Source organism: Lissotriton helveticus, chromosome 1_1 (genome assembly GCF_964261635.1).
Source record: "Lissotriton helveticus chromosome 1_1, aLisHel1.1, whole genome shotgun sequence".
Lineage (NCBI taxonomy): Eukaryota > Metazoa > Chordata > Amphibia > Caudata > Salamandridae > Lissotriton > Lissotriton helveticus.
The window spans coordinates 1,328,713,319-1,328,738,668 of record NC_136057.1 but is presented as its reverse complement, the minus strand read 5'-3'; the positions used below and the strand labels follow the sequence as shown (position 1 = coordinate 1,328,738,668).

Below are 25,350 nucleotides of genomic sequence, written 5' to 3'. Positions count from 1 at the left end.
CACTCACTTCTCATACTCCCTCTCTTTCTTGTTCACTAATTCCTTCTTTTGTCTCACAAACTCCTTGTATTTTCTTCTTTCCTTAAACCTCTTCATACACAAACTACAAATTTCTATCATTCTTGCTTTCAATCTATTTTATAAAGCTTTCACCCCCTACCTATTCACCATACCACATATTTACAATAATCAAATACAATACACACCACACAATTCTGCAAATAGCAATTCCCATTCAAACCACATAATTCCACTACAAACAACATACATCCAATCCACGTAAAATAACAACATAAATAAAAAAATGAAACTAATTACAACTCCAAAAGCTCAAACTTCCACAAATGCGAAACCGATTGCATTGCAAATGCTTGTTTCTAAATGTAGTGATAGAGAACTTTAAATGGACATTTCTAATTGTGTTAGGAAGACTCTTAAAGAAGTATTCTCCAGTGAGTGATAGACTGAATGACTAAACAAAGAAATGAATTTGTAAACAAATGGATGAATAAATGAGGGGGGTGTGGCCAACTGCTGGGCATAGTGGACACGAGCTGAGAGAGCTCCGTCCCCAACCCTGATGCCCAGCTAATTATCCTGAGTCTCGCTGGACCCGCGGGGTCGGGCACTTACCCTGAAGCTGCGGAGCCTCCCAGCATCAAGTGGCTGTGCTGAGGGTGCTTAATGGTAAGCGGCTCTGCCTCATCTCGGGTGGATATTGGACGACCGGAGCTGTGGCAAGATAGGGAACGGAGCCGGGTGCACCGAACGGCGGCTCGAGCAAAGATCGCGATCCCTGATCTGCTGCTGGTGCTCCAGGGTGACATAGGTGTGGACGTCGGGATGCTGACTCTGCTTGGCGATGCTCCACGAGGCGGCTGGGGAGAGCATTTGCCTGTGAGTAGCTGCGCCACCCCATAGATTGACGAGCGCAAAATGGCGGATGCAGCCGGCCCGATCCGGGAGAACCGCGGGTGAAGACTGGGGTGAGAGTCGCCCGGGCGCGATTACATGCGCTGGCAGGAGACCCTGGGGTTGTGAGGTGTGGAGATGGAGGACGTTTCCCCCCCTTCCCTTTACTGATTTGGACGTGTGCTGCCGGTTCTGTGGGTGAGAAACGACAGAAAGGAGTGCAACAAGAGCCTGTATGGGTGTGCCACCACCCTAATGCTGGATATTGCTGTTCCTTGCAACACGCTCTAGGCTACAACTGGCAGGTGATTTACTGAGGTACTGAGCACACACTGCCTCCAACTTGGTTAGGTGCGCAATGCGTTTTCTGGGCTGATCAATGCACAGCTGCAGAATCTGTGGATGAACATTTGCGCCCCTGCTCCGGGGTACACAGGTACTAGTAGTAGTGCCACTATACGCCCGCTGACTACCCGGGCTGTGGTGTGGTGTCCCGGCTTGGACTGATGGTGCAGTAAGGTCGATCCCCACCGGTCTGATCTGGTACCTGTGAGTGACATGGTGTATAACGGCTCTGGCGGCGCTCACGTTGAAGGTACAGCCACTGCGTGCGGGGTCTGAGGACCTGTGACATATGGAACTGGTGTCCACGGGGTTTGTGGATTCGAGAGACTTGCACCGCCCTGAGAATACAGGCTGCATGGTGTAGTGCCCCAAGGGCCCCCCAAGTGACCATCCTGGAGCAGCGACGGACAGGCGGACGCCGAGGCGCGATGGGACATAATCAAAAGAAGCAAGCGGATGCTGCAGCGGACGGCGAAATGCAACACACATTTGGCAGTGACCCTTCCAATGCTTCAGATAGTGATGTGAAACCCCCTACCGGTGCGGATCCTCACGATGCTAAACTGGATTTAATCTTTAAGGAAATACGAGACTCACGGACTGCACTGGAGGAGCGCATCGGGGCGATGTCCACCAATCTCAGCTACTACAAGCGGACCACAAAAAACTTGCGGACAAGGTCAAGTAGAACAAACTGCATTGGACGATCTTATCCCCCAGCAGTACCAACATTCCACTCAACTCGAACAATTCCAAGGGCAATTGAAGGGATTGCAGGACAGAGTGAACGATGCGGAAGGGAGGTCACGCCGCAATAATGTTCGCATCCTTGGTATGCCGGAGCGCAGCGAGTTTGTGGAGGACTGGCTGAGAGACCATGTGGCGACAGAGGGCCTAACGTCCATGTACAGCGTGGAGAGGGCGCACCGGGTCCCTTCCAAACCTCCTCAGCCGGGTGCACCGCCCCGCCCGATGATAGCATCCTACATTACAAAGACCGCAATGCTATCCTACGGGCTGCCAGAGAGAACGCTCCGGCGTGGTTGGTTCGGAATGCCCCCTTGCCCACACCCATTCTAGAAATTCGGAATGATGTGGATGCAGTGATGACCACAAAACTAGACATCAATTCCGCGTTTAGGGACTATTATGAGCACCTTTACTGCCTGTTGCCTGGACTTCCTGACACTGTATTTGACCACTTCTTCGATGGTTTAACCTTCCCTCAGCTCACAAGACAGCAACGTGACGACTTAATGAGACCGATCACAGGGGTGGAGATCCGGCAGGCATTTAAGGCTTTACCGCGCAATGAAACCCCAGGGACAGATGGGCTGCCAGTTGAATTTTATGCGATCTATGACGATTTATTGACTCCACATTTGCAATGCATGTACCACGAATCATTGGTAGAGGGTGGGCTCCCCGCCACTACATTGCAGGCATTAGTGGTCTCTTTATTAAAACCTGGGAGGGACGCGCTGCTCATATCGAGCTATAGACCCTTATCGATCCTTAATACGGATTATAAAATCCTTAGTAAGTTGTTGGCCACCCGCCTTGAACAGTTTATTCCCACACTGATTCACACCGATCAGTGTGGGTTTGTACCTGGTAGGAACACTGCACTCAACATCAGGCGCCTCCACCGGGTCATGCAGGGCACGCTAGGCACGGGAACTAGGGAAGGTTGTATATCCCTTGACTTGAGACAGGTGTTTGACTCTTGAAGATGGGACTATATGTTCTACCCACTTGCACGTTTTGGTATACCTGAAGAATATATAACATGGGTGCGCTTGCTACACACGAACCTATAGTACGGGCGTGCACGTGTCATCATATTTCATGGCAATATGTGGTGGCGCGGGACACCAGGCAGGGGTGCCCCTTCTCACCGCTACTGTTTATTATGGCGCTGGAGCCTATTTTACATGGACTTCGTGCTTTCGACGCCTACAAGGGAATAATGCGGGGTCGTACGTCCCTCACTGTCTCAGCATACGCAGATGATCTCATTCTTTATATCAGGGACATGGACACGGATCCCCACCCAATCCCCTCCATTTTCGAGTCATTTCAGGATCTTTCTGGCCCGGCTGTTAATGCTACCCAGTCCAATGCATACTTCTTTGATAGCGCTGCGAGGAGCGGGCGTTTCAGATTCGGCCCCTGGACCTTCCATATAGCACCCGATACATTTAAATATCTTGGAATACAAATTTACCGTGATGCCGCGGATCTGCTGGATGGCAATCTCATGCGTGCAATCGCCGCTCTCAAGTCTCAGATTCAATTCTGGGTTTCACTGCCCATATCAGTGGCGGGCAGAGTAGCCATTACGAAAATGGTGCTGCTACCGCGGCTCCTTTACTATTTTACCAACTTACCGATACTCGTCCCCACGAGAATATTTAAAATATTGAACTCTCTCGTGTCAGACCTAATATGGGGAACAGGGCAAAGACGTATTAGCCTAGTGAAACTACAACTCCCCGCGAAACAAGGGGGGATGGGAGTGCCGGATATCGTGCATATTGCTACGACAACCAATTGCAGTGGCTGGCATTCTGGCTGGCGGGACGTAACTTGCAGGAGTTGGATATGTCGTCAAGAGATAGGAATAAGTGGGTCATCCACAGGCTTTTATTACCACAGGCCCCTTTATTACCGACAACACCCCACTTATTGAAATTGGCTATCACTTACTGGCGGAGTGCAGTGAGGTATACTGGTCAGAAGACACCGTATGCCCCCACTATCCCGCTGATGGGTATCCCTACACGCTGTGGACTGACAACTGACCGCGCACTGCGAGCGTGGGCTGGGAGGGGCATCACCACGGTAGGGGAGTTCTTTTCTGAGGGTGTCTTAATGACGCATGAAACGTTTGTGCGTGTGCATGGCGCCCCAACACACAGTTTCTCTTGCACGCACATCTATCCAGATACATACGCACTACATGGTCTCCCGAGGGCTCTGAACCAGCCACAAATGCATTACTTACCATGCAATACCTAATGGGAAATGGGGCACGACTATCGAAATGGCTCACCCATGGAATTCGAACTGAGAAGGTGGTCTTGTTATGGCCGCTACGCGACAAGTGGGAGGGAGACGTAGGCCGTGCCTTTACAGACAAGGAATGGGAAACTATATTGGGGTTCCCCAAGAAGGTCTCTCGGAATCCTAAATTTAAATTTATTCAATTGATGATATTACACAGAGCTTATTTAACCCCTCACAGACTGAGCGCTATGTTTCAGGTAGCGGACTATGCCTGCCCACGCTGCCGCACCCCAGATGCGGGGTTGGTACATATGATGTGGGACTGCCCTAGACTGAGACACTACTGGGCAACGATCTGTAAAATATTGACAGATATAGCCCCGGTGCGCCAGAACGACATGTTGGAATACTGCATGCTGGGACTAGGGCCCCGTGATACGAAGGGTGGCTCTGCCTGCTGTTTTGCCAATCTTGCGCTCCTGCTGGCCAAGAGAGCCATAACTACAAGATGGAAGGCTACTAGAGCCCCGTCCCTGCAGGACCGGCAAACGGAAATGCTGAGGTGGGGTAGGGCGGAAGGGGCTGAGCTGCAACGAGAGGAATATAGAGGCCTACGGAAAACACTGATTTCATTGGGCTGGTACGCAATGATAGAGGAATACGCTGCAATAGACATTTTGTCTTACTGAGCCGGACTCGGACTAGCACATGGGGGCTTGCTCAACGGCTGCGGGGCCCATGGGGTTATCGCGATCTTTATGAGCTATATTGGGTGGGCAAGCAGGACTATGCGGGGTGCTTGTGTCAGTTATTGGAGCCAAGTTGCATACCAATGCGAATGCGGAAAATGTATAGATATTACTGATGGGTGTTCACGGCCGAGCATACGGGGTGGGTCAGCGAGGTTGGGAAAAAAGTTTTTTGTTAAGAATGCTATAATTGTATTAGATACTGGTAGATTTGTTTGACCATAATATGTTTGGCTGGATTTGTAGCGCAGATGAAACTGTTGACAATTGTTTGCAATGGCTTGCTGTTGGGGACGCATATTAATGATCTTAGGACACAAAGTGATGTCATGCAGGGACTGCCATGGATGTTCGATATTGGTAATACATGATATCCTACATTATTGGTGCATATGTGTCATGCATGTGTATGTCCATATATCACTGTATGATGTCCGGCTTATTATCATGTGTAATTTAATGAAAACACTGCTTTTCTGCCACCCCCCCATACATTCCCTCCATCAGCTTCTCTACTGCCAGCAAATGGCATACCTTTAACCCTGAGCCAGTGCCAGTGACTGTTGTGGGTGAACCATTGCCCCATGCTATATGTTGCAGTGAGCTCATTGAATCACAGTAGACTCAGCACCCCACACTACAGCACTGGCAACTCCAAACCGCAATAGAACCTCCCTCTAACATGCCCACCCCAACACAGCACTACCACCTCACAGAACCCCACTTCCACCTACTGCCAAGCAGCATACCTCGCCACTGCACCTCTATACCACCACTACACTACCAAATCACAGGATCCCACTACTCTGATCACTTAAATACCACCCCTCTGAACCCACTTACTCACCAGAGCACTGCACCCCCCCCCCCTCTCCATTCAGAAGTCAGCCAGCTTGGTAACATCTTCTTTAACGTTTAATTGAAGGCAAAATTCAAAATCCAGAGAGAGAACATTGTGCGTGAGTTTGAAGAGTTCCAGAGATATTTGAATGGCCAGAAACATTTGCTCCTCATCAGCCTGGAGAACGAAAAGAAAGAGCTTCTGAACAACTTTCAAGAGAAACTCACCAAACTCCAAGAGCAGCATTCCTCCCTGGAGAAACTGATCACAGACATAGAGACCAAGTCAGACCTGGAGCTCCTGAAGGTGAGATGTGGTGGTTTACCAGAAAAATATACTCAAAAAAATCCGCAATTAAGTATGCGAGAAATCGCATATTTCTGTCATCAAATTAACTTTAAATGTCATGAAAAAAATGATGCATAACTTATACAAAATGTGTTTGGAGTATCTCAACGGAAAAATGAATGTAAGGACATACCGCACATTAAAAAATGACTCAATATACTGGCAAGAGGTCTGGTTCGCAGAGAAGCTATCTTCTATGAGACTTCTGCTTCAACAAGCCATGCAATTTTCGACCTATCACATAATTTAGGTAACGTGAAATTGCACAAATTACTTTACCATATTGGGAACATTTTGCATGGCCTACAATTAAAATAAGGGACACTGAAACGTTTCATGCTGAGTTTCCCCAAATGTGTGTGTGCAGCAACGTACTCCAGCAATAGTTGGGGGTAACAATAAACTCCTGTCTTCTGCCAGTAGCCACAAGGAGCCCCTTGTGGGAGTATGTCTACTCTAGAAAAACTCCTGTGTGTGTTATGATAAGCATGCATTCTGCGGCTGCTATAATGATTCAGGACGTGCAGTAGGCTCTCCTTAAGAGGAGTGAGGATGTGTATGGAATGTCTCATAAAAGTGAGAATGTGTGGTGCGTGTGTTGCAAAAGCGCATGGTGTACATTACGAGGGAAGGTGTGCACTATATGTTATAATAAGGCTAGATAAGGTGTGTGTGTTACATTGAGTTATGTGAGTGTTATGAAGGGTGATTGATGATAGACAGTGTCTGCTACCATTGACGGTGTTCAGTCAGTGGCAAGAGTGTAGATGTGCTATTTGTGATGTAATGAATGAATATCGTCACAGTATGTGTGTGCTGGCGAGTGGGACATCCAGGGTGTTTGGTTTTCTGTGTTTGTAATCATGAGTGAGGATGCACAGTGCCTGCATCCTGACCACACAATCTTTCAGTTAAAAAGCTCTTCCCCTCCACGCCGTGTTCAGAAAAAGCCAAAGAAGCTGATGATTCAAAGTGCCCTGCTTCCAAAATAAACAAAAAAAACATATAGAGCTAGACATTGTCTTCTTTGTTGAAGATTCCGTTCATCAGCAGGTGATGATACAGCTTCATCATTGTTTCATGTCAGATTTCCTGTGTCCTGGGTTGTATGCAATGTTCAATGTGGTCTTTATGTGCCACTTGATAGTCCCTTGTCAGAGAGGGAGTGTTAGAAATGGGGGTCTCTAGTAGACAGGTTGTTACCCGGTCCAAGTAGGGACCCTTCTTCCTAGTCAGGACAAGGGAGTTATACCTTTAAAATAACCTGTGCCCACCCCCTTGATAGCTAGGCACGAGCAGTCCGGCTTATCTTAGAGGCAGTGTGAAAAGCATTTGAACATGACATACAGTAACATAGTGAGAACACTACAAAAGGACACCACACCAGTTTTAGAATAATAGCCAATATTTATTTGTATAAAACAAGACCAAAAAGATAAGAACCCAACATACAGTAAAATAAAAATTTCAATAAGTAAAATAGACTCCTTGAAGTCAATAGCTCAGTCGGGGCTCTCATGCCGTTGTGGACAAACAAATTCCACAGTTCTGGCCAGCTGCAGCGTCGCGGGCCAACTACAGTGTCACGAAGACCCTTAAAACAGTACCTTTAGAAATGCAGGGGACCAGGGACCTTGCAATGAGCTCCGATGAGCCGGTGTCAGCAGGTGTCTGGTCCAGAGGTCGGTGCTAGAGATGTTGGGCCCTTGAAGTCACTCACGTTGCAGATCAAACTCCTTGTGGTTTAAGTCGGGAGCACAGGCGCGGCGAGCGTCCGAGCTGCGGTTCAAAGTGTAGCGGTGTGGCGAGCAGTGTCCTCAGGTTGCGGGACAGGCAGTGTGGAGGTAACGGTGGTCCAGCTGCGACGGTAAGACCAGAGCTGCAGTACGAAGTGGGGCAGTGCTCATTGTGGTGCAGGCAGGTCACGGTGCAGGCAGTGGCGATGGTGTTACAGGGGCCCTGTGGTTACGAGACCCAAGGTTGTCGGGCGAGACAAGATGATGCAGGGTGCGGGACCCCAGGTCACGGAGCAAGTAGCGGCATCGGTGGATGATCTGGAGTTGATGGCACTGGCGTTGCTGGGCCTGGGCTGCAGTGTGGAATTTCACAATGCATCGTGTAACATCCAAGCGGTGCCCTCGAATCACGGTGCGGGTAGCGGCGTCGAGGTCAGTTTGGAGCGTAGTCATCGGTGAGACCAGGGTTGCGGTATGAAGAGGGACGGTGCTGTGTGTTTGCCATGAGCAGTGTCCACAGGTCACAGTGAAGGCAGCTGCGTCGGTGATGGTTTTGCTGTGTCGTCAGGGATACCAGGGCGGTGGTGTGAAGCGAGGCGCTGCAGAGCGCGGTGCCCACAAGTCATGGTGGAAGCAGCGGCTCGGTGGCAGCCTTGAACAGCATTATCAGTGAGAGCAGGGTTGTGGTACGAAGTGCTACGATGCCCTCTGCTGTGCTTCAGATCATGGAGCCGACAGCGGCGTCGGGGAATGTGTTGTGTTGCTTCGACAGTGGTGTCAGGTATGGCGTTGTGTTGATTTTCCTCTGTGGCAAATGAAACACCTAGTTCGAGAAGCTGGTACCCAGAGGAGCTTGAAGTCTTTGTTCTTCCTGATACTTTTGAAACAGGGAAAAAGCTCAACCTCAAGCCCTTGGAGACACTCAGAAAGAAATTTAAGAAACTTCAGCACAATCCTTTCTCTGCCCAAGAGAGAAGCAGCTACTGCAGGCCAACACAGCAACGTGGTAGTCTCTCCTCACAGCTTCTCTAGCACTTCTTCTTGGCAGGTTCCTTGGTCCAAAAGAGTTCTAAAATCCTGGGGTCTGTGCCCCAATATTTATACCACATTTCCCTTTGAAGTTCTGTAGTGTTGGCACAAACAAAGTTCTCCTGGTACACATAATTCAGTTCTGTCCTGCTCGGCCAGGTTCACTACAGGAGATGGAGACAGCATTGTGGAAGGCAAACACCGTCCATTCAGGTGCATGTGGCAACTCCTCCCACCACTCTAGATGTAGGACAGGACCATCAGCCGGGCTATAAGTCACCCAGGAAATGCAGAACACACCCTTTGTGTCCCTGTCTAGTGTCAATGCACAAACCAGCCCCTGGCAGTCTAAAACCTAGACACCTAATGCACTAACAGGCAGAGGAACATGGATGGTTAGACAAGGAAATATCCACTTTCTAAAAAGGGGTATTTCCAAACACACAATATAAAAATCATCTTTACTAAAAGATGCATTTTTAAATCCTGAGTTGTGGTTTACCAAGCTCCACTTTTCTCTCACCTTCCCCAGGCAAACTACATTTGTTAAAGTGTTACAAAGCCGCTCCCATGCTAACCTATGGGAGAGATCGCCTTTCAACAGTGAAAACGAAATGCATAGTATTTCACCATCAGGACATGTAGCAAACACCAACACATGTACTACCTTTCCCTCACACTGCACTCTGCCCACAGGGGTACTAGGGTAGTAAATCAAATAAGCCAATCATGGAAACACCAATCCATAAACACAATCTACAGTAGGAGCACTTGTACTTTAGTACTGATCAGCAGTATTAAAGTGAGCAGAAACACTAAACTAGCCAAAAACAATATCCAGAGTACTGCCAAAATCAGGAGGTCAGAAGCGAAAAGACAGGGGAAACACACCAAAAGATGCCAGGTCTACCAGGGAGGCTCAGATGGAGGCAGTATAATTTGTTTTAAGGCTTTCCTTGCAACATTATAAGAAAATATTTCTGAAGTGCACATTCACCACAAAGGGTATTTTGGTGCTGAATAACAGATGTTTATTGTTACTCTACTAAATGGCACTCCCTGTTTCACCTTCCGAAAGAGGAAAGGTTGAGATGACCAATAAGGATTAAAAAGTGTGACCATGTGGTTAAACACAGCTTTCTGCACTAGGTTAGTCTACTGAGCTATCACACCTTCTAATCCAGGTGGTTTGATTCCAGCTGATCTGCATTTTGCTGCATAAACAGAGGGAACTCTTTTTTTGCATTTTGTTCCAAATCCCTTATGGCAGTCAGCCTAGAAGAAGGAGTGTAGAAAAGCGGAGTATTATGTGGTGTGGGGGTTAGTCCGCACCATGTAATACTATTGTGATACCCCAAAGGGGGTCCTTGGATTTACACTAATAAATCTTTAAGTCAGTCCTGGTTTTGAAGCAATATTAAATCAGTGCAAGTTAAAACGTAGAACATATTGCGTTGCAGTCAGTGGCAAAATCCACTAGTGACAATTTGTCACTTGCAGTTCGAGTTACGTAGAACCCGTACAGTGTAAAGGTCAATGTGGCCTGTGAAGCAGGCCACTACAGTCTGATCAATATTTCTTAGCCCATGGAGTCCAGGTGCACAGTTGTCCACACTGTCCCTGGTGCTGATTGGGAGTGCAGGTATGCTGATTTTGACTCGTACACAGGGCTGTAAGAAACAGAAAGCAAAAACACAACAGATACACATCTCCTGACGTCGGATGAAAGTTGCATGATTTTCCTTGTAGCTGTAGCATCGAGTGAGGGGGTTAGTTGCCGGATTGGTGACCAAGATGCCTTGGTAGGGGTAAAGACAACAAAAGGTTCTGGAACTTCACTGGGCCCCAGGGAGTGAAGTAGTGGCATGAACTTTGTGGCATGCAAGACTACAACTCCCATAATGCACTGGACCACCTGGGTTTGGGCAATCCAAGGGAGGGCCCAATGGCCAGCGATTCTTTGGATCCAGAGAAAGTTTTTACCTGCAGTTTTCAGGGGACTAGTGCCACTAGTCCATGGGAGTCTGAGGGTGCTGCTGACTTCCACAGGAGTTTTCCCACTTCGGGAGTGCCAAGCCTTAGCCTAGGATGAGGGTTGTTCACTCTGTTCCAAGTCTGGTGCCACAAGGACAAAATATCCCTCTTTTGCGTTGGTACTGTGGTCAAAGTCCTGTTGTCAGTGACACAGGTCTCCACTTGGTCCTTCCTTGATTCCTTGATCCAAGTTGTTCAGATCTGAGGTTCTGGTTTCGGGGGGTCCCTTAAATCCTTGATTTAGGGGCAGTATGGGTTTGGGAGTCAGTAGCCAATGGGCAGCTAGTCCCTGCAACTAGTCTGCCCCAGTAGTAACCACATTCGAGGGTGTAGGTCACATTTTATGCCCAGAACCCTCTATTCTGTCAATCCTAAAGATGGCAGGAATCAAATTGTGGTGTACAGACAGGGCTGCTCACCTGGAGGTGTGGCTAGCCTTCTGGGGGTGTACACCTCCCTGCATAGCTAATTTCCTGCCTGCCTGGGTGCAAATGTGCTGGGGCAAGACGGTTTACTCCACTGGGAGTCAGCGCCAATGGATATCAGAAACAGTGCAGTCTTTAAAACTCACCTTTTTGTGTGTGTCATTTCACTAGCCTGCTTGGGAGGAGGGAGTTGTGATCTCCTTCCTGCCCAAGCCTATGTTCCTGACTCCTGGGAGTGATCACAGTGCCTGCAGGAGGTCAGATTCCTTTCTTGGCTGCAGCAGGCATCGGAAAGTGTGGGCAGACCAGACATACTACAGAAAAGCTAGGGCAATCAGTTTAGCAACCTTTAAGATAGCCACCTGGGTGCATGCCACATCACCCAGGGCACTAGATTCATGTCAATGGTGAGAAGGCACATTTCTTGATACCAAACATGACGTATTTCAGCTGTACCATAATGAAGCTGCCAACCTTGAGAATACCCGGGTGGTAGCCCATGTTAGCCTATGCTTACATTTATAATAGTTTCCAAATGGGATCGCGACTATAGGAACATGTAGGCTTGTACATACAGGTCCTCATCTTTAATATACTGCACTCTGCCTCCTGGGTTGGGAAGGCCAACCTTAGGGGTGTCTGACATACATTAAAGATAGTGAAATTGACTGTGACACACATGGTGAGGGCACAGTTGAGTTTGAGCAGTTTGCACTGTTTCTGCAGTTTGCAATGACAAGCCTGCTGTCCTAAGTATGCTTTGATCGCCCATAGTGGCACAAAATAATGCTGAAGCCTGGGGTACCCCTTTACCACCTATGCCCTGAGTTCCCCTGGTACCATATACTTGAGACTTATAAGGGGGTAAAATCCTTGTCAATTAGGATTGCCAATTCATACATAACATTTTTTTGGAAGAGAGCACCGGAGCCTGATTAGCAGGCTTCAGTGCACCATCAGAGTTGAAAACCAGCATCTAGTTGCCAAATGGGGGCAAAAAGTGGGGTCATCTGCAAAGAGCCCTGGTTTCTTACAATGAGGATGGAAAAAGCCTGAAGAAGACATAACATTTTCCATTCGTTTTCTTTGGACTTTGGCCGGAGATTCTGTGGCAGCCCAGTTTTCTGCCCTGTTACGTGTTATTGAGCCAGTCTTGGCTTGAATATTACTTGTGGTGTTCTGCAGAGAACAATCCTAGCTGTGGCTGTGGCTCTTGATGCTTTTTCTGTGTAACCTTTGCTGTTTCTTTGTATTTTATGGGCTTGGAAGACTGATGTGCAGCAAACGATATGCCACAGTAGGGCTACTTTTAGCAGCAGTGTTCCCTCTCGGTTTAATTTTATTAGTTTATCTTATTTTTTTGGTCCTTTGTATACCGTTATCTTAGATTTACTGTAGTTGATAACTATGTGTTTGATATTGTGGAGTACCACAGCAGTCTGCAATTTCAGCAAGATCCTCTGTGTTCTTGCAGAAAGCACTAACTATCCTTATGTAAAAGGCTGGATATATATTTTTTTCTTATTTTAGGGACATCATTAAATGTCAGAACATCTATTTATATACTGAAAATAATGGAGCAAGTAGACATATTTGTTTCACTCTGTTGGTTAGTTGGGGTATGGGCAAAAGAGAGTGGAGGAAAGGTCTACAAAGCAGTGCAGAGTTTAACAAGAATCATATGTCAAGGGTCGATTGAGGAAGGCTCATTTAACAATATCTAGGACTGGGGAAGCCTTCTGGTATGGTAGAATCAATTTCTTGCTGCTAATTCAGTCTTGGAGAGTGCACTGGATGATTTTAGTGAAGGGTTTTGTCATCAGTCATATGGATCTCTATGAGCTGGGTAGTCATTTGTTTCCCCTTTGTGCATACCTTAAATAAAGATAAAGTTTGGGTTCGAGGCATGTGGGCTGCTGAATTCATATCTATAGCATAGATCGCCGCCTAGTGTTGGGTCCGGATGATTGCACATTGTTGTCCTGGAAGAGTCCTCGAAGTATCACAAGATAGGTGGCTCCTCCCCTGGACTACAGTGCGCATGGGCATCGACTCCATCCTCAGATTGTTTTTTTCCGCCATTGGGTTCGGATGTAATTTCGTTATCTCCAGTTCGGAATCATCATAAACTTTTTCGAGGCCCGAAGGCCTTTTTCGAACCGTCGGTATTGTTTGCGTTCGGTGCCCGGTTCTGTTCCGACTCAGTTCAAGTCGGATATCCAGGGAGTCGTGTGACCCTTCGGTGATCGAGGCCCAGTCGACGCAGCAAGACTTTCGACGGCATGGAACGGAGTCCGTTCAAGAACTGTCCCGTGTGTGGATCTAAGTATCCCCACATTGACGTCCACCCAGTGTGCAACAAGTGCCTGTCGCCGGACCACGACGAAGCCAACTGTATGGCTTGTTCCAGGTTTCGTTCGAAGAACACGATTCGGCTTCGGCGCGTGGCGCGCCTCGAGGCCCGGCGCTCGGCCCCGGCACCGGTGGACATCTTCGACGATGAAGAAGCAGACGAACAAGAGGTTCAGATGCAGATTTCACCTCCAACGGTGGACATCGAATACGACTACGAAGCGGATATCGAAGGCCAAGACGTAGAAGAAGTCGTCGACGAGGTAGGAGACGACAATGATGGGGCCATGGAAGATAGCTCAGAGGAAGAGCTATGCCCCGTTCGATTACAAAGGCTCAGGTCGAGGGATCGTCACACGGCCTTACCCAAGACCTTATACCAGCATCCACGGCCCCGCCTTCCGGCCCGCCTACGGACACTTCGGCGGAGCCGCCATTGTCGAAAACGAAAACGAAAGTGAAACCATCGGTGTCGACAAAAATGGTTGAGGCGCCATCGAAACCGAAGACGTCTGCTCCCCCATCGACACCGTCGTCTTCCGAGGTGTCGGGGCAATCGAAGCCGAAGAAAGCCATCGACCCGGTCAAGTCGGGCAAAGGCGTCGTGCCGAAAATGGTCAAGGACGTCGAGCCGACGTCCAAAAAGGGCGTCGAGTCGGAGTCCAGCAAGGACGTCGAGCCGAAGTCCAAAAAGGGCGTCGAGCCGAAGTCAAGCAAGGGCGTCGAGCCGAAGACTGGGGCCCCAAAGCCAGTAGTCCATGCCGCCGATCCGAAACCGTCGGCGTCGACGTCTGCTGCCACGGACAGAGATCGTAGCGCCCCTAAAAAGGATGCTCCTACGCCTCGGACGGAAAAGCCAAGGTCATCGACGCTCGAGTCTTCCCATGTTGGTGGACCGAGGTCGGCTGTCGGGTCGACAAAACCATCCGCTTCCTTTACGAAGCAGGTCTCGTACTCCCTCAAACGAATTAGGGACAAGTCTTCTACGGCGGAACCGAGGACAACTTCCACCCCGAAGCAATCTGTTCCAACGCCAAAGACTTCGACGCCGATCCTCTTCACGTTGCCGCCGAAGGTGGCACCGAAGGCCTTCGCACCACGATCAGTGCCCAAGGACTCTGTAGTGTCGAAGCCGACTCAGCCGGCTGGGAGCTTGAAGCATCGACCGCCCTTACTGGAGGAGCAGTCGGAGCATTTCATCGATGCAGACACTGGAAAGCTTACGCTTTACAAAAGAAAAATCACAGCATCGCAGCCTTTGGAGTCATACACAATTCCTCTGAAGCGCAAAAGGCCTGCTTCAGACTCACCAGTCTTGGTCGAACCAATAGTTCCTCAGACTCCAAGAATTGCAACACCCTCACCCACTTATTCTGATGGAGAGGATGCCGGGGAAGAGGACGAGGAATACAATTTTCCTACCAACACAGAGCCTGATGAACAACAGGACTCGTGGGTTGTGGCAGGTGACCAAGGGGATCAGCACACTGCCCATGACCCTCAGGTGTACAACGTCAAGACCTCACCCACTGAGGATTCTGCGGCATTTAATGCCTTGATTGAGAGGGCAGCTAAAAACCACGACGTTGAAATGCATGCTGACCCTGTTGAGGTGGACTTCCTCTTTGACACTTTCTCAACTGCTGAAAAGACTGTAAAGACTCTTCCAATGCTGAAGGGGGTCCTTAAGCATGCTGCGGACATTTTTAAGGAACCCACACGGTCAAGGGTAGTCAACCCTAGAATTGAGAAAAAATACAGACCGGCACCTGGCGACCCTACCTACATCAACGGCCAGTTGCCTTTGGACTCTCTGGTAGTTTCTAATGCCCGCAAAAGGGCGAATTCGCAGACCACTGGTGAAGCTCCTCCCCCAGACAAAGAATCTAAAGTACTGGAGGCATCAGGAAAGAGAGTAGCAGCTCAGGCGGCCAATATCTGGCGTATCTCTAACACGCAGGCACTCTTGGCTAGATACGACAGGGCACACTACGACACACTAGAGACCCTGTTGCAGCATCTACCAGACCAATATAAAGAGGCGGGGGAAATGACTGGGGGTGAGTGTTTGTATTGTCAACGCTCCGTCCATCACCACCTTTGGTTTTTCTTTGTTCGCCCTAAGTTGGCAGGTTATGCTCAGACGTGAGTCCCTTGTTCACTTTGCCACTGGAGTCAAGCAAGCCCGGCTGAAGACGGCTGTAATGCCAGAAACCGGTCCTGGGAAGCTTGATTCCGGTCCAGGAAAGACATGGCTTGGCAGTTCGGGCTGGACTGTTCCCATGAGGCACAGTGTCAGAATGATTTGCATATGGCCATGTCTGAACTGGGGTGGCGGAGTGAGCTAAAGAACGGTGATGGATTAAACCCAGATCAGTTGACTGGGGGTGAGTGTTTGTATTGTCAACGCTCCGTCCATCTCCACCTTTGGTTTTTCTTTGTTCGCCCTAAGTTGGCAGGGTATGCTCAGACGTGAGTCCCTTGTTCACTTTGCCACTGGAGTCAAGCAAGCCCGGCTGAAGACGGCTGTAATGCCAGAAACCGGTCCTGGGAAGCTTGATTCCTGTCCAGGGAAGACATGGCTTGGCAGTTCGGGCTGGACTGTTCCCATGAGGCACAGGGTCAGAATGATTTGCATATGGCCATGTCTGAACTGGGGTGGCGGAGTGAGCTAAAGAAAGGTGATGGATTAAACCCAGATCAGTTGACTGGGGGTGAGTGTTTGTATTGTCAACGCTCCGTCCATCACCACCTTTGGTTTTTCTTTGTTCGCCCTAAGTTGTCAGGGTATGCTCAGACGTGAGTCCCTTGTTCACTTTGCCACTGGAGTCAAGCAAGCCTGGCTGAAGACGGCTGTAATGCCAGAAACCGGTCCTGGGAAGCTTGATTCCGGTCCAGGGAAGACATGGCTTGGCAGTTCGGGCTGGACTGTTCCCATGAGGCACAGGGTCAGACTGATTTGCATATGGCCATGTCTGAACTGGGGTGGCGGAGTGAGCTAAAGAACGGTGATGGATTAAACCCAGATCAGTTGACTGGGGGTGAGTGTTTGTATTGTCAACGCTCCGTCCATCACCATCTTTGGTTTTTCTTTATCCAGGAAGGGAAGCTCATCTCTAACGCTTCCATCAAGTGTGCACTAGATGTTGCGGACACTGCAGCCAGGGCAATTCACACCAGTGTGATGCTGAGACGCCAAGCATGGCTTAGAATCTCCGCTTTTAAGCCGGAAATACAAACTACCATCCTTAACCAGCCGGTAAACCCTTACAGATTATTTGGTCCTGAGGTCGATACCACCCTGGAAAAAATAAAGAAGGATACCGAGACTGCCAAGTCCATGGGGGCTCTCCAGTCCCAACTGTTTCGGGGGAGCACTTTTCGTCGCTCAGGCAATAGAGGTGTTTCCAGAGGCCAGATGTCCCAACAAACACAATTCAATAAAGGTGGGGCGCAATCCTCTTACACCAAGCAAAGTAGAGGAGGATACCGGGGCAACAGCACCAAGGGCAGAGGCAGGGGCAACAACAACTCCCGTTCCTCCGCCACCAACAAACAGTGACTCCCTGTCACTGCCCCCCGACCATCCAACACCTGTCGGGGGGAGACTCCAGCAGTTCCTGCCAGTCTGGAAATCCATCACCACAGACAGGTGGGTCAGGAAACTTATCCAGTTCGGCTATTGTTTGGAGCTAACATCCACTCCACCCAACATACCACCAAAACACCGTCCTATGTCCACAGAGCATTTGCACTTATTGCAGCAGGAGGTTCTTGTCATGCTGCAAAAAGGCGCAATAGAGCTCGTGCCAGTGGGGGAAGAAGGCACAGGGGTGTATTCCCTGTACTTCTTAATCCCAAAGAAGGACGGGTCCCTCAGACCTATTCTGGACCTCAGGCCCCTAAACCAGTACATTCTCTCGGAACACTTCCACATGCTAACACTGCAGCAGGTTCTTCCGTTGCTCAATCAGGGAGACTTCCTCGCAACCTTGGACCTCAAGGATGCTTACTTTCACATTCCACTCCATCCATCACACAGAAAATACCTCAGATTCACCATTCAGAATCGGCATTATCAATTCAAGGTCCTTCCTTTCGGAGTGACCACAGTCCCCAGAGTGTTCACGAAATGTCTGGCGCCGGTAGCTGCGCACCTCAGGAGACAAAACGTCCATGTCTACCCTTATCTGGACGACTGGCTGGTTCAGGCAAAGTCAGCCCAGCAGTGTGCCGCCGACATGTCCCACACCATTCACCTTCTTCACGGTCTGGGCTTCTCACTGAACTATCCGAAGTCGCACCTTCAGCCAGCCCATGTGCGGCAGTATCTGGGTGCGACAATAGATACTCTGGCGGCCACGGCTCAGCCAAATTCAGTGAGGATCGACAACATCCAGTCGCTAATCCAAAAGTTCAGACCACAACACTCACTTCCAGCGAGGGTGTTCATGCAGTTGATAGGCATGATGGCCTCCTGTATCTTCATAGTTCCGCACGCGAGGTTGCATATGCGTCCACTCCAAGAATGCTTGGCACATCAGTGGACTCAGGCTCAAGGACAGTTGAACGACCTAGTGTTGGTGACCGGTCGGGCATACAACTCTCTGCATTGGTGGAATCCACACAACCTTTGCAAGGGCCGACCGTTCCAAAAGCCTGTGCCACAGATTATCCTGACGACAGACGCATCTCTCCAGGGATGGGGAGCTCATGTACTCCACTACACAGTGCAGGGACTATGGACGACGCAGCAAAAGAAGATGCACATCAACTATCTAGAAATGATGGCAATCTTCTTGGCACTGAAGTCCTTCAAAGTACATCTGTGCAACAAGGTCGTGTTGATCCGGACGGACAACATGACAGCCATGTACTACATCCAAAAGCAGGGAGGTACACACTCTCCACAGTTGTCTCATCTGGCTCAGAGCATGTGGAAGTGGGCCATTCAGAGGAACATCTTCCTCATGGCGGAACACCTCCCGGGCAAGGACAATCAGATGGCGGACCTGCTCAGCAGGTACAGCCACCAGATGCACGAGTGGGAGTTACATCCATCAGTACTCCGCCCGTACTTCCAGCAGTGGGGTCATCCAGAGATAGACCTGTTTGCCACAAGGGAAAACGCAAAATGCCAAAGCTTTGCCGCCAGGTTCCCGCACCCACAGTCGCAGGGCAATGCAATATGGATGAACTGGTCAGGCAGATTTGCGTACGCTTTTCCCCCAGCACCTCTCATACCGCTGGTGGCACGAAAGCTAAAGCAACACTCGATGACACTCATCCTGGTTGCTCCAACGTGGGCACGCCAACCATGGTACACCACGTTTCTAGAACTCTCCGTGGTACCGCATCAAAGGCTGCACCTCACACCCAGACTCTTGACGCAGAACCATGGCGACATTCAGCATCCAGATCTGCAACAGCTCAATCTGGCAATCTGGCTCCTGAGGTCTTAGAGTTTGGCTACCTTGATTTGCCTCCTGAATGCATGGACATCATCCGGGAGGTAAGAAAGCCCACCACTAGGGCCTGCTATGCAGCAAAATGGAAGCGTTTTGTCATTTACTGTACAGAACATCACATCAACCCGCTAGATGCATCCATTCCTAACATCATCTGTTATTTGTTACATCTTTACAAATGCAATCTAGCATATGCTTCCATTAGGATACACTTATCCGCCATAGCGGCTTATCTCCAAAACAGGCAGCATCTCTCTGTTTTCAGGGTGCCTGCCATAAAAGCCTTCCTAGAAGGGCTGAAGCGGGTCATCCCTCCCAGGACCCCGCCAGCTCCTGTATAGAACCTCAATGTGGTCCTCACCAGGTTGATGGGCCCTCCTTTTGAGCCTCTACATTCATGTGAGATTCAGTTCTTAACATGGAAGGTGGCTTTTCTCATTGCCATTATGTCTCTACGACGTGTTAGTGAGCTACAGGCGCTCACTGTACAAGAGCCATTCATTCAAATTCACTCCAACAGGGTGGTGCTGCGCACTAACCCTAAATTTCTTCCTAAAGTGGTTTCGCAGTTTCATGTCAATCAAACCATTGAACTGCCCGCGTTCTTTCAAAACCCTGAGACGGTAGCCGAAAGAATGCTCCACACTCTTGATGTCAAACGAGCGTTGATGTACTACATTGATAGGACCAAAGACTTTAGAAAGACACAACAGCTTTTTGTTGCCTTTTCAGCCCAGCACAAAGGCAACCCCATTTCCAAAGCAGGTATAGCCAGGTGGATCGTTAAGTGTATTCAGATTTGCTATCAAAAGGCTAAACACACTTTAACGGTCCCCCCCGAGCCCACTCCACCCGCAAGTTGGGGGCCTCCATGGCGTTCCTGGGTAATATTCCTTTGGAAGATGTTTGTAGAGCAGCCACATGGTCTACACCACATACATTTACTAAACATTACTGTGTAGATGTGCACTCAAAACAGCAGGCAGCTGTAGGACAGGCTGTTCTTAAAACACTTTTTCAGACTTCTGCAGCTGGCACAGGCGGCCGCCGTTAATGGAGGGACTGCTATGTATTCTATACTATAGATATGAATTCAGCAGCCCACATGCCTCGAACTGAATATGCTACTTACCAGTATGCATCTGTTCTTGGCATGTAGGGCTGCTGACATTCATATCGCCCGCCCTCCTCCCCGGCGCCTGTAGCGGCTGCAGACTTTCTTACATTTACTCTTAGCATGGCCATCGCTTACACTGTTACACTCCATCTTTGCCACAATGGCTAAAAACAATCTAAGGATGGAGTCGATGCCCATGCGCACTGTAGTCCAGGGGAGGAGCCACCTATCTCGTGATACTTCGAAGACTCTTCCAGAACAACAATGTGCAATCATCCGGACCCAACACTAGGCGGCGATCTATGCTATAGATATGAATGTCAGCAGCCCTACATGCCAAGAACAGATGCATACTGGTAAGTAGCATATTCATTAGGAGGGCGAACACTTGAGGAAGCCCACGTAGTTGGTGAAAAGGGAATGCAGAATCTGAATTTATCAGTCTTTGAGCTGTCTTGAAGAGGTGGTTTGCTAAGAGATTTGGACCAGGAGCTTTTTCTTTTGCTGTGTTGTTTGCTTTTGCAATTTAAACTGCTGTGAACCAGTTTGTAATAGTGTTTTTCTGATGCTGCCCTGCAGAAAACTTGCATCGTTAGCAAAAGGTCTACCCAGTTTTGGAGGCAGCCTCCTCATGTTCTATCTTTGAGTGTTTGGAGGATAGCAATATAATGCTTGTGACTGGACTGCTTTCAGCCATAGGATTTTGCTTAAATTTGATGTACTGGTTACCTTTGAATATCTTTGCAATGTACTTGAACCTTGTTTTCAGTTACGGTTCTCAAGCTAACACACTGTTCATTACAAATAATTAATGAGTTAACTTTGACATGCACACTTACTACTTCCCTTTCTCTCTCAACCTTTAGGAAGCGAAGAACAACTTGAGCAGGTACGAATATCTTCTTATTTGAATTCCAGCCCAAAAAAATCTTTAGGAAGCATGGCAATTAACACATAGTGCTGAGCCAATAGATTGTGTTTTTTTGCATCACTATTCACCTCTGTTGATGACACTTAACTGAGCTATCAAGCAAATCACAACTATCTTTACCTAGAGTTTTCCTTCACACTAGACTACTATTACTTGTTTGCCATCCAGAGCTACTGGTAAAATGCATGTCGGTGTACTACTATTGAATGTCTCCTTCATTCCTTCTGCTTGGATTTACATAGTCACATGTCTGTAAAAGTGTGTGTATTACTGTGCTCAGATCACCTTAGTGTTTCTTGGCAAACATGTCTCCTTCACCCAGATTAGAGAGTAGACCAGGATTATTACGTAGCTTAACTCCCTAAAATATCTTTAGCAAATATTTGCAATATCTGTATATGACAAAGACAACTACTATAGATCCTCAGCATATGATGTAAAAACACCTCTTAATTTTTACAAAAAATATAAAAATAAGAACCAGGAAGACAAAAAGATACTTAGGGCCGGATTTAGATTTTGGCGGACCGGTTACACCATCACAATGGTGATGAATATCCTTTCCATTATATCGTATGGGATTTATATTTTGGCGGACGGGATATCTGTCACCACTGTGACAGAGTAGCCCCTCCGCCAAGATCTAAATTACACACTTAAATTTCAAAGTTCTTTAAATATCACTTCCAGAATTGGGACATGAGATGTTGTTGATGGCCTGTTTCCCCTGAAACATCTACCTGGGTCCACCACTTAATTTTTTTATGTCCCTACAAAATGACTGACTTTTATATCATACATGACAACATTTTGGAAGCGAAAAGTGAGAGATTTTTGAAAAATAATCAGGAGAATGTATTTCTCCCACTGACTTCTATTGCAGCCTACATTGAGTCTAATTTAATGTGGGAGACTTGCAAGTGTGATTCTGCAGGATCGGATCTCATAAAATCAAATATGTTTTTTCCAAACCTGTCAGGAGCACTGAGAAGTCGCTATGTCGGCAGAGAAAGCGTGACAAAGATGCAGTGCACTTGCTTGCAGTGGAAAGTTACTGGCAGTGCATATTTCCGAGTCACACAAGACCAGGACCTGCCATCTGAAGCCCGCCAAGAAATCGGGGTTTGCAAGCAGAAATCAGGAGGCGGGAGACTAGCCTTGAAATCGGTAGTCTCCCATTTGATCTGGGAGGGTTGTCATGTATGCTATACTGTATGCATGGTCATAATGTTTTTGATATTTTAGAGCTGAGACAATTTAAATATGATTCATCGCATCCATTTTGGCACGGATTCGAAGTCCCCTGCATAGAACTGGTTTTAAACACAGTACCAATGATAGAAAATTTGGCGATAGAACATGCATAACAGGCACTACAATTATTAGCACGTTATGCTTCTTTTCCCTGAAAAATGGTAAAACTGGAGTCATTACAACCAGTTTGACCACTAATGTCTAAATCGGACTGTAACAAATTGGAGTATTAGTTGAAGGTTGTGAGAACCCTACCACAAATAATAAGCAGAATGCTTGTCAAGGTGAACCACAAAAGTCACTAAAATAAACCAGTGCTTAAACTTCTGGTAACATGGCACAAAAGCTAAACTTAGAGGCAAAGTATTTATGCAGTACCTAAATGCTAATAAAGTGAAAACATAATGCAAGAAAATTCCCAAACCAATTTAAAAGAAAATATTTTAATAAATAAAATGACACTAAAACAACAAAAATCAAATAAGTAGAACCGGAATTTATGAATTTTTAAAGTTTAAGGTTCAAAAGTAGCACTACAAAGTGCTAAAGCCAACTGCGGTTATCTGGTTGCACTTGAATGGGACAAAGTTAAGGTCAACTGCAATAGAGCACAGGTCAGATACAGCGACCATCCCGGTGAAAAGTTTTACCTTCGGACTTAGGGGTAGATTTATGAACGTGTCACACAGTGCAGCTCTGCGCAGCACATCACCTTGATGCGCTGCACTTCGTCTCAGGAAATGGGGAAGATTGCACCATATTTAATTCAATACGGCACATTCCAGCCTTTTCCCTGCAATGGCGACCTTTTCTCAACACAGAGCCAACACAGGCACACTTGCACCATGGTACATGGGTGCCTCCGTTACATGCACAATTGTTTTTGTGCAGGAAGGGGCGCCTTTCTGTACAAAAACATTCCTGAGAGGCTTATTCCTCTTTCTGTGTGTGCTGTAGAATGGAAGTAACGAGAAGAAATAAAGATATTTCTCCTCTTTACAAGGGGTATCTTTTAGGAGCAGTCTAGTTAATCTGGGAATGCATCATACTCCATGGGAGTTCCTAGGGCAGAGTAAAACAATGCATCGATTTGCACTGCGTTGCTTTACTCCAGATTTATGGAGACACTCAGGGCCATGCAAAGTAGCCTTGCATGGGTTCATCAATCTCACTTAAGGCTTGTGTTGCGCATCTACCACATAGCGTGATGCAAACCCAACACATACTGGGTTATAAATAGGCCCCTAAGTCTCTGGGATGGAAGTCTAAAAATCCTCATCAGGGCATGGCATCCGGCTGTTACCAAAGAGGGCTCCAAGTCATCGGATAGCTGCTGGACCAGGTCTCTGTGAAACTGTTAACTTTTAGTGGGAAAACTCTGAGCAGGAGGAATTAGAATATTGTGCCCAGAGGCGGTCCCTCGCCGGCCACATACTTTTCACGCCTTTGCCCAGTGATGATTTCGATCTTTGGACTTAGTCACTTTATTGGAGCTTCGGTTCTTCCAGCTGGGCAAGACTATAGAATCCTGAAGTAATCAAACGAAGCTGGAACTGTAGATTCTTAAGTAGCTTTATTAATTAAGATATTAAGTTATGATGTAACCCCATCAGGAGCAGCTGTTCTGCTGCTCAGCATTCTATTTCACAAGCACTCTAGCTGAGCAGCAGGAAGATTCAAGTTACAACAAATCCCTAACACCTTCTCTGCAAAGTCCTGCTGGATCAGATTTGCTGCTGCAAAAAAGTGCGTAAAGGGAGTCACCTCAGTCTTTGGCCCAGCTGCAATGCACCTTCGCCAGTTTTGGCATGGTAGTTTGGTCCCAGTCACCCATCGGTTCTCAAAGCAAAAAGCTGGAAAAACTTTCGAAGCCCCATGTTTCAGGAATCCATAGGAGGAGCTCACTTTCATCCTAACAGAGGGTTCAGGTCCTTCAGGAAAGCACTTGGGGTTCAAGACTCACTCTAGCATAGGTCAGTAGCAGGATCCAGAGCAGGTCCAAGTGGACTTGGTCAGCTGGGTAGTTGCTGGAAGGATCTCTGGAAGCTTCTTGTGTCCCAGTAGCTCAACAGTAGGTGAGAAAATTAACCCTCCAAGTCCCTTTTGGGGGCCTGGATTCACTGCAAGCAGGTCCAATTCTTCCTTCAGGTTCTTCAGCCAGCTGAGTGCCCTTCTTCTAATTATTCACAGGTCCAAGAGTGTTCTGAGAGAGGTAGTGGGGATGCCACTTTTATGCTTAGTGTCCATCTGTTCTTAGGGAAAGTTCCTGTTCAATGGGGTAAAACCAATGGGGTGAACGTTCCTGGGGGGGAAACTTTTGCACCACTTCCTGTGCATTTAACTGTAAGCTATCCAAAATTGCCCTTCTCTACCTAAATCTGATATGGTAGAACCCTTCTTCCCCAGGTGTGGCCATGATCATGGGCAAACACTCCTTTGTGTGCATTCCAAACCAATTCTGGGCAGCTCCCCACTCCCACTGGGTTTGGAGGCAAGCTGACTAGGACGACAAAGGGAGGCAGGCCTCGGTGTGAGCTACTTCTGCCAGTGACAGGGTAGGCATCCTGTGAAGCCCAGAAAGGGGCTAGGCATAATGCCAGGACATCATTGTCAAAGAAAGTAAACACCTCTCCACACACAAATCTTTTGTCCATTGTCAGGGAGCAATCTACATCTCGCCACAGGGGAGCCGTTCACCAGTCAGATGACCATAGAAACTGGCAGAAAGGTACATTCGGCTTAGGCAGCAAAATGACAACTTTTAAAAGGTGTAATTTTGAAAATAGTAAATTAAGATCCA

General features: G+C 48.0%; 1 protein-coding gene across 2 annotated transcripts in view; it reads left to right on the top strand.

Moving 5' to 3' along the window:
- The window catches only part of LOC144823680 (E3 ubiquitin-protein ligase TRIM39-like), a 137,331-nt gene that overhangs the window by 54,140 nt on the left and 57,841 nt on the right, over positions 1-25,350 (top strand). For both annotated transcript variants that reach the window (XM_078682416.1, XM_078682406.1), the window contains exons 3-4: positions 5,941-6,162; positions 21,232-21,254. In XM_078682416.1, the coding sequence (XP_078538542.1) occupies positions 5,941-6,162; positions 21,232-21,254 (245 nt within the window). The remainder of the gene's footprint in view (positions 1-5,940; positions 6,163-21,231; positions 21,255-25,350) is intronic.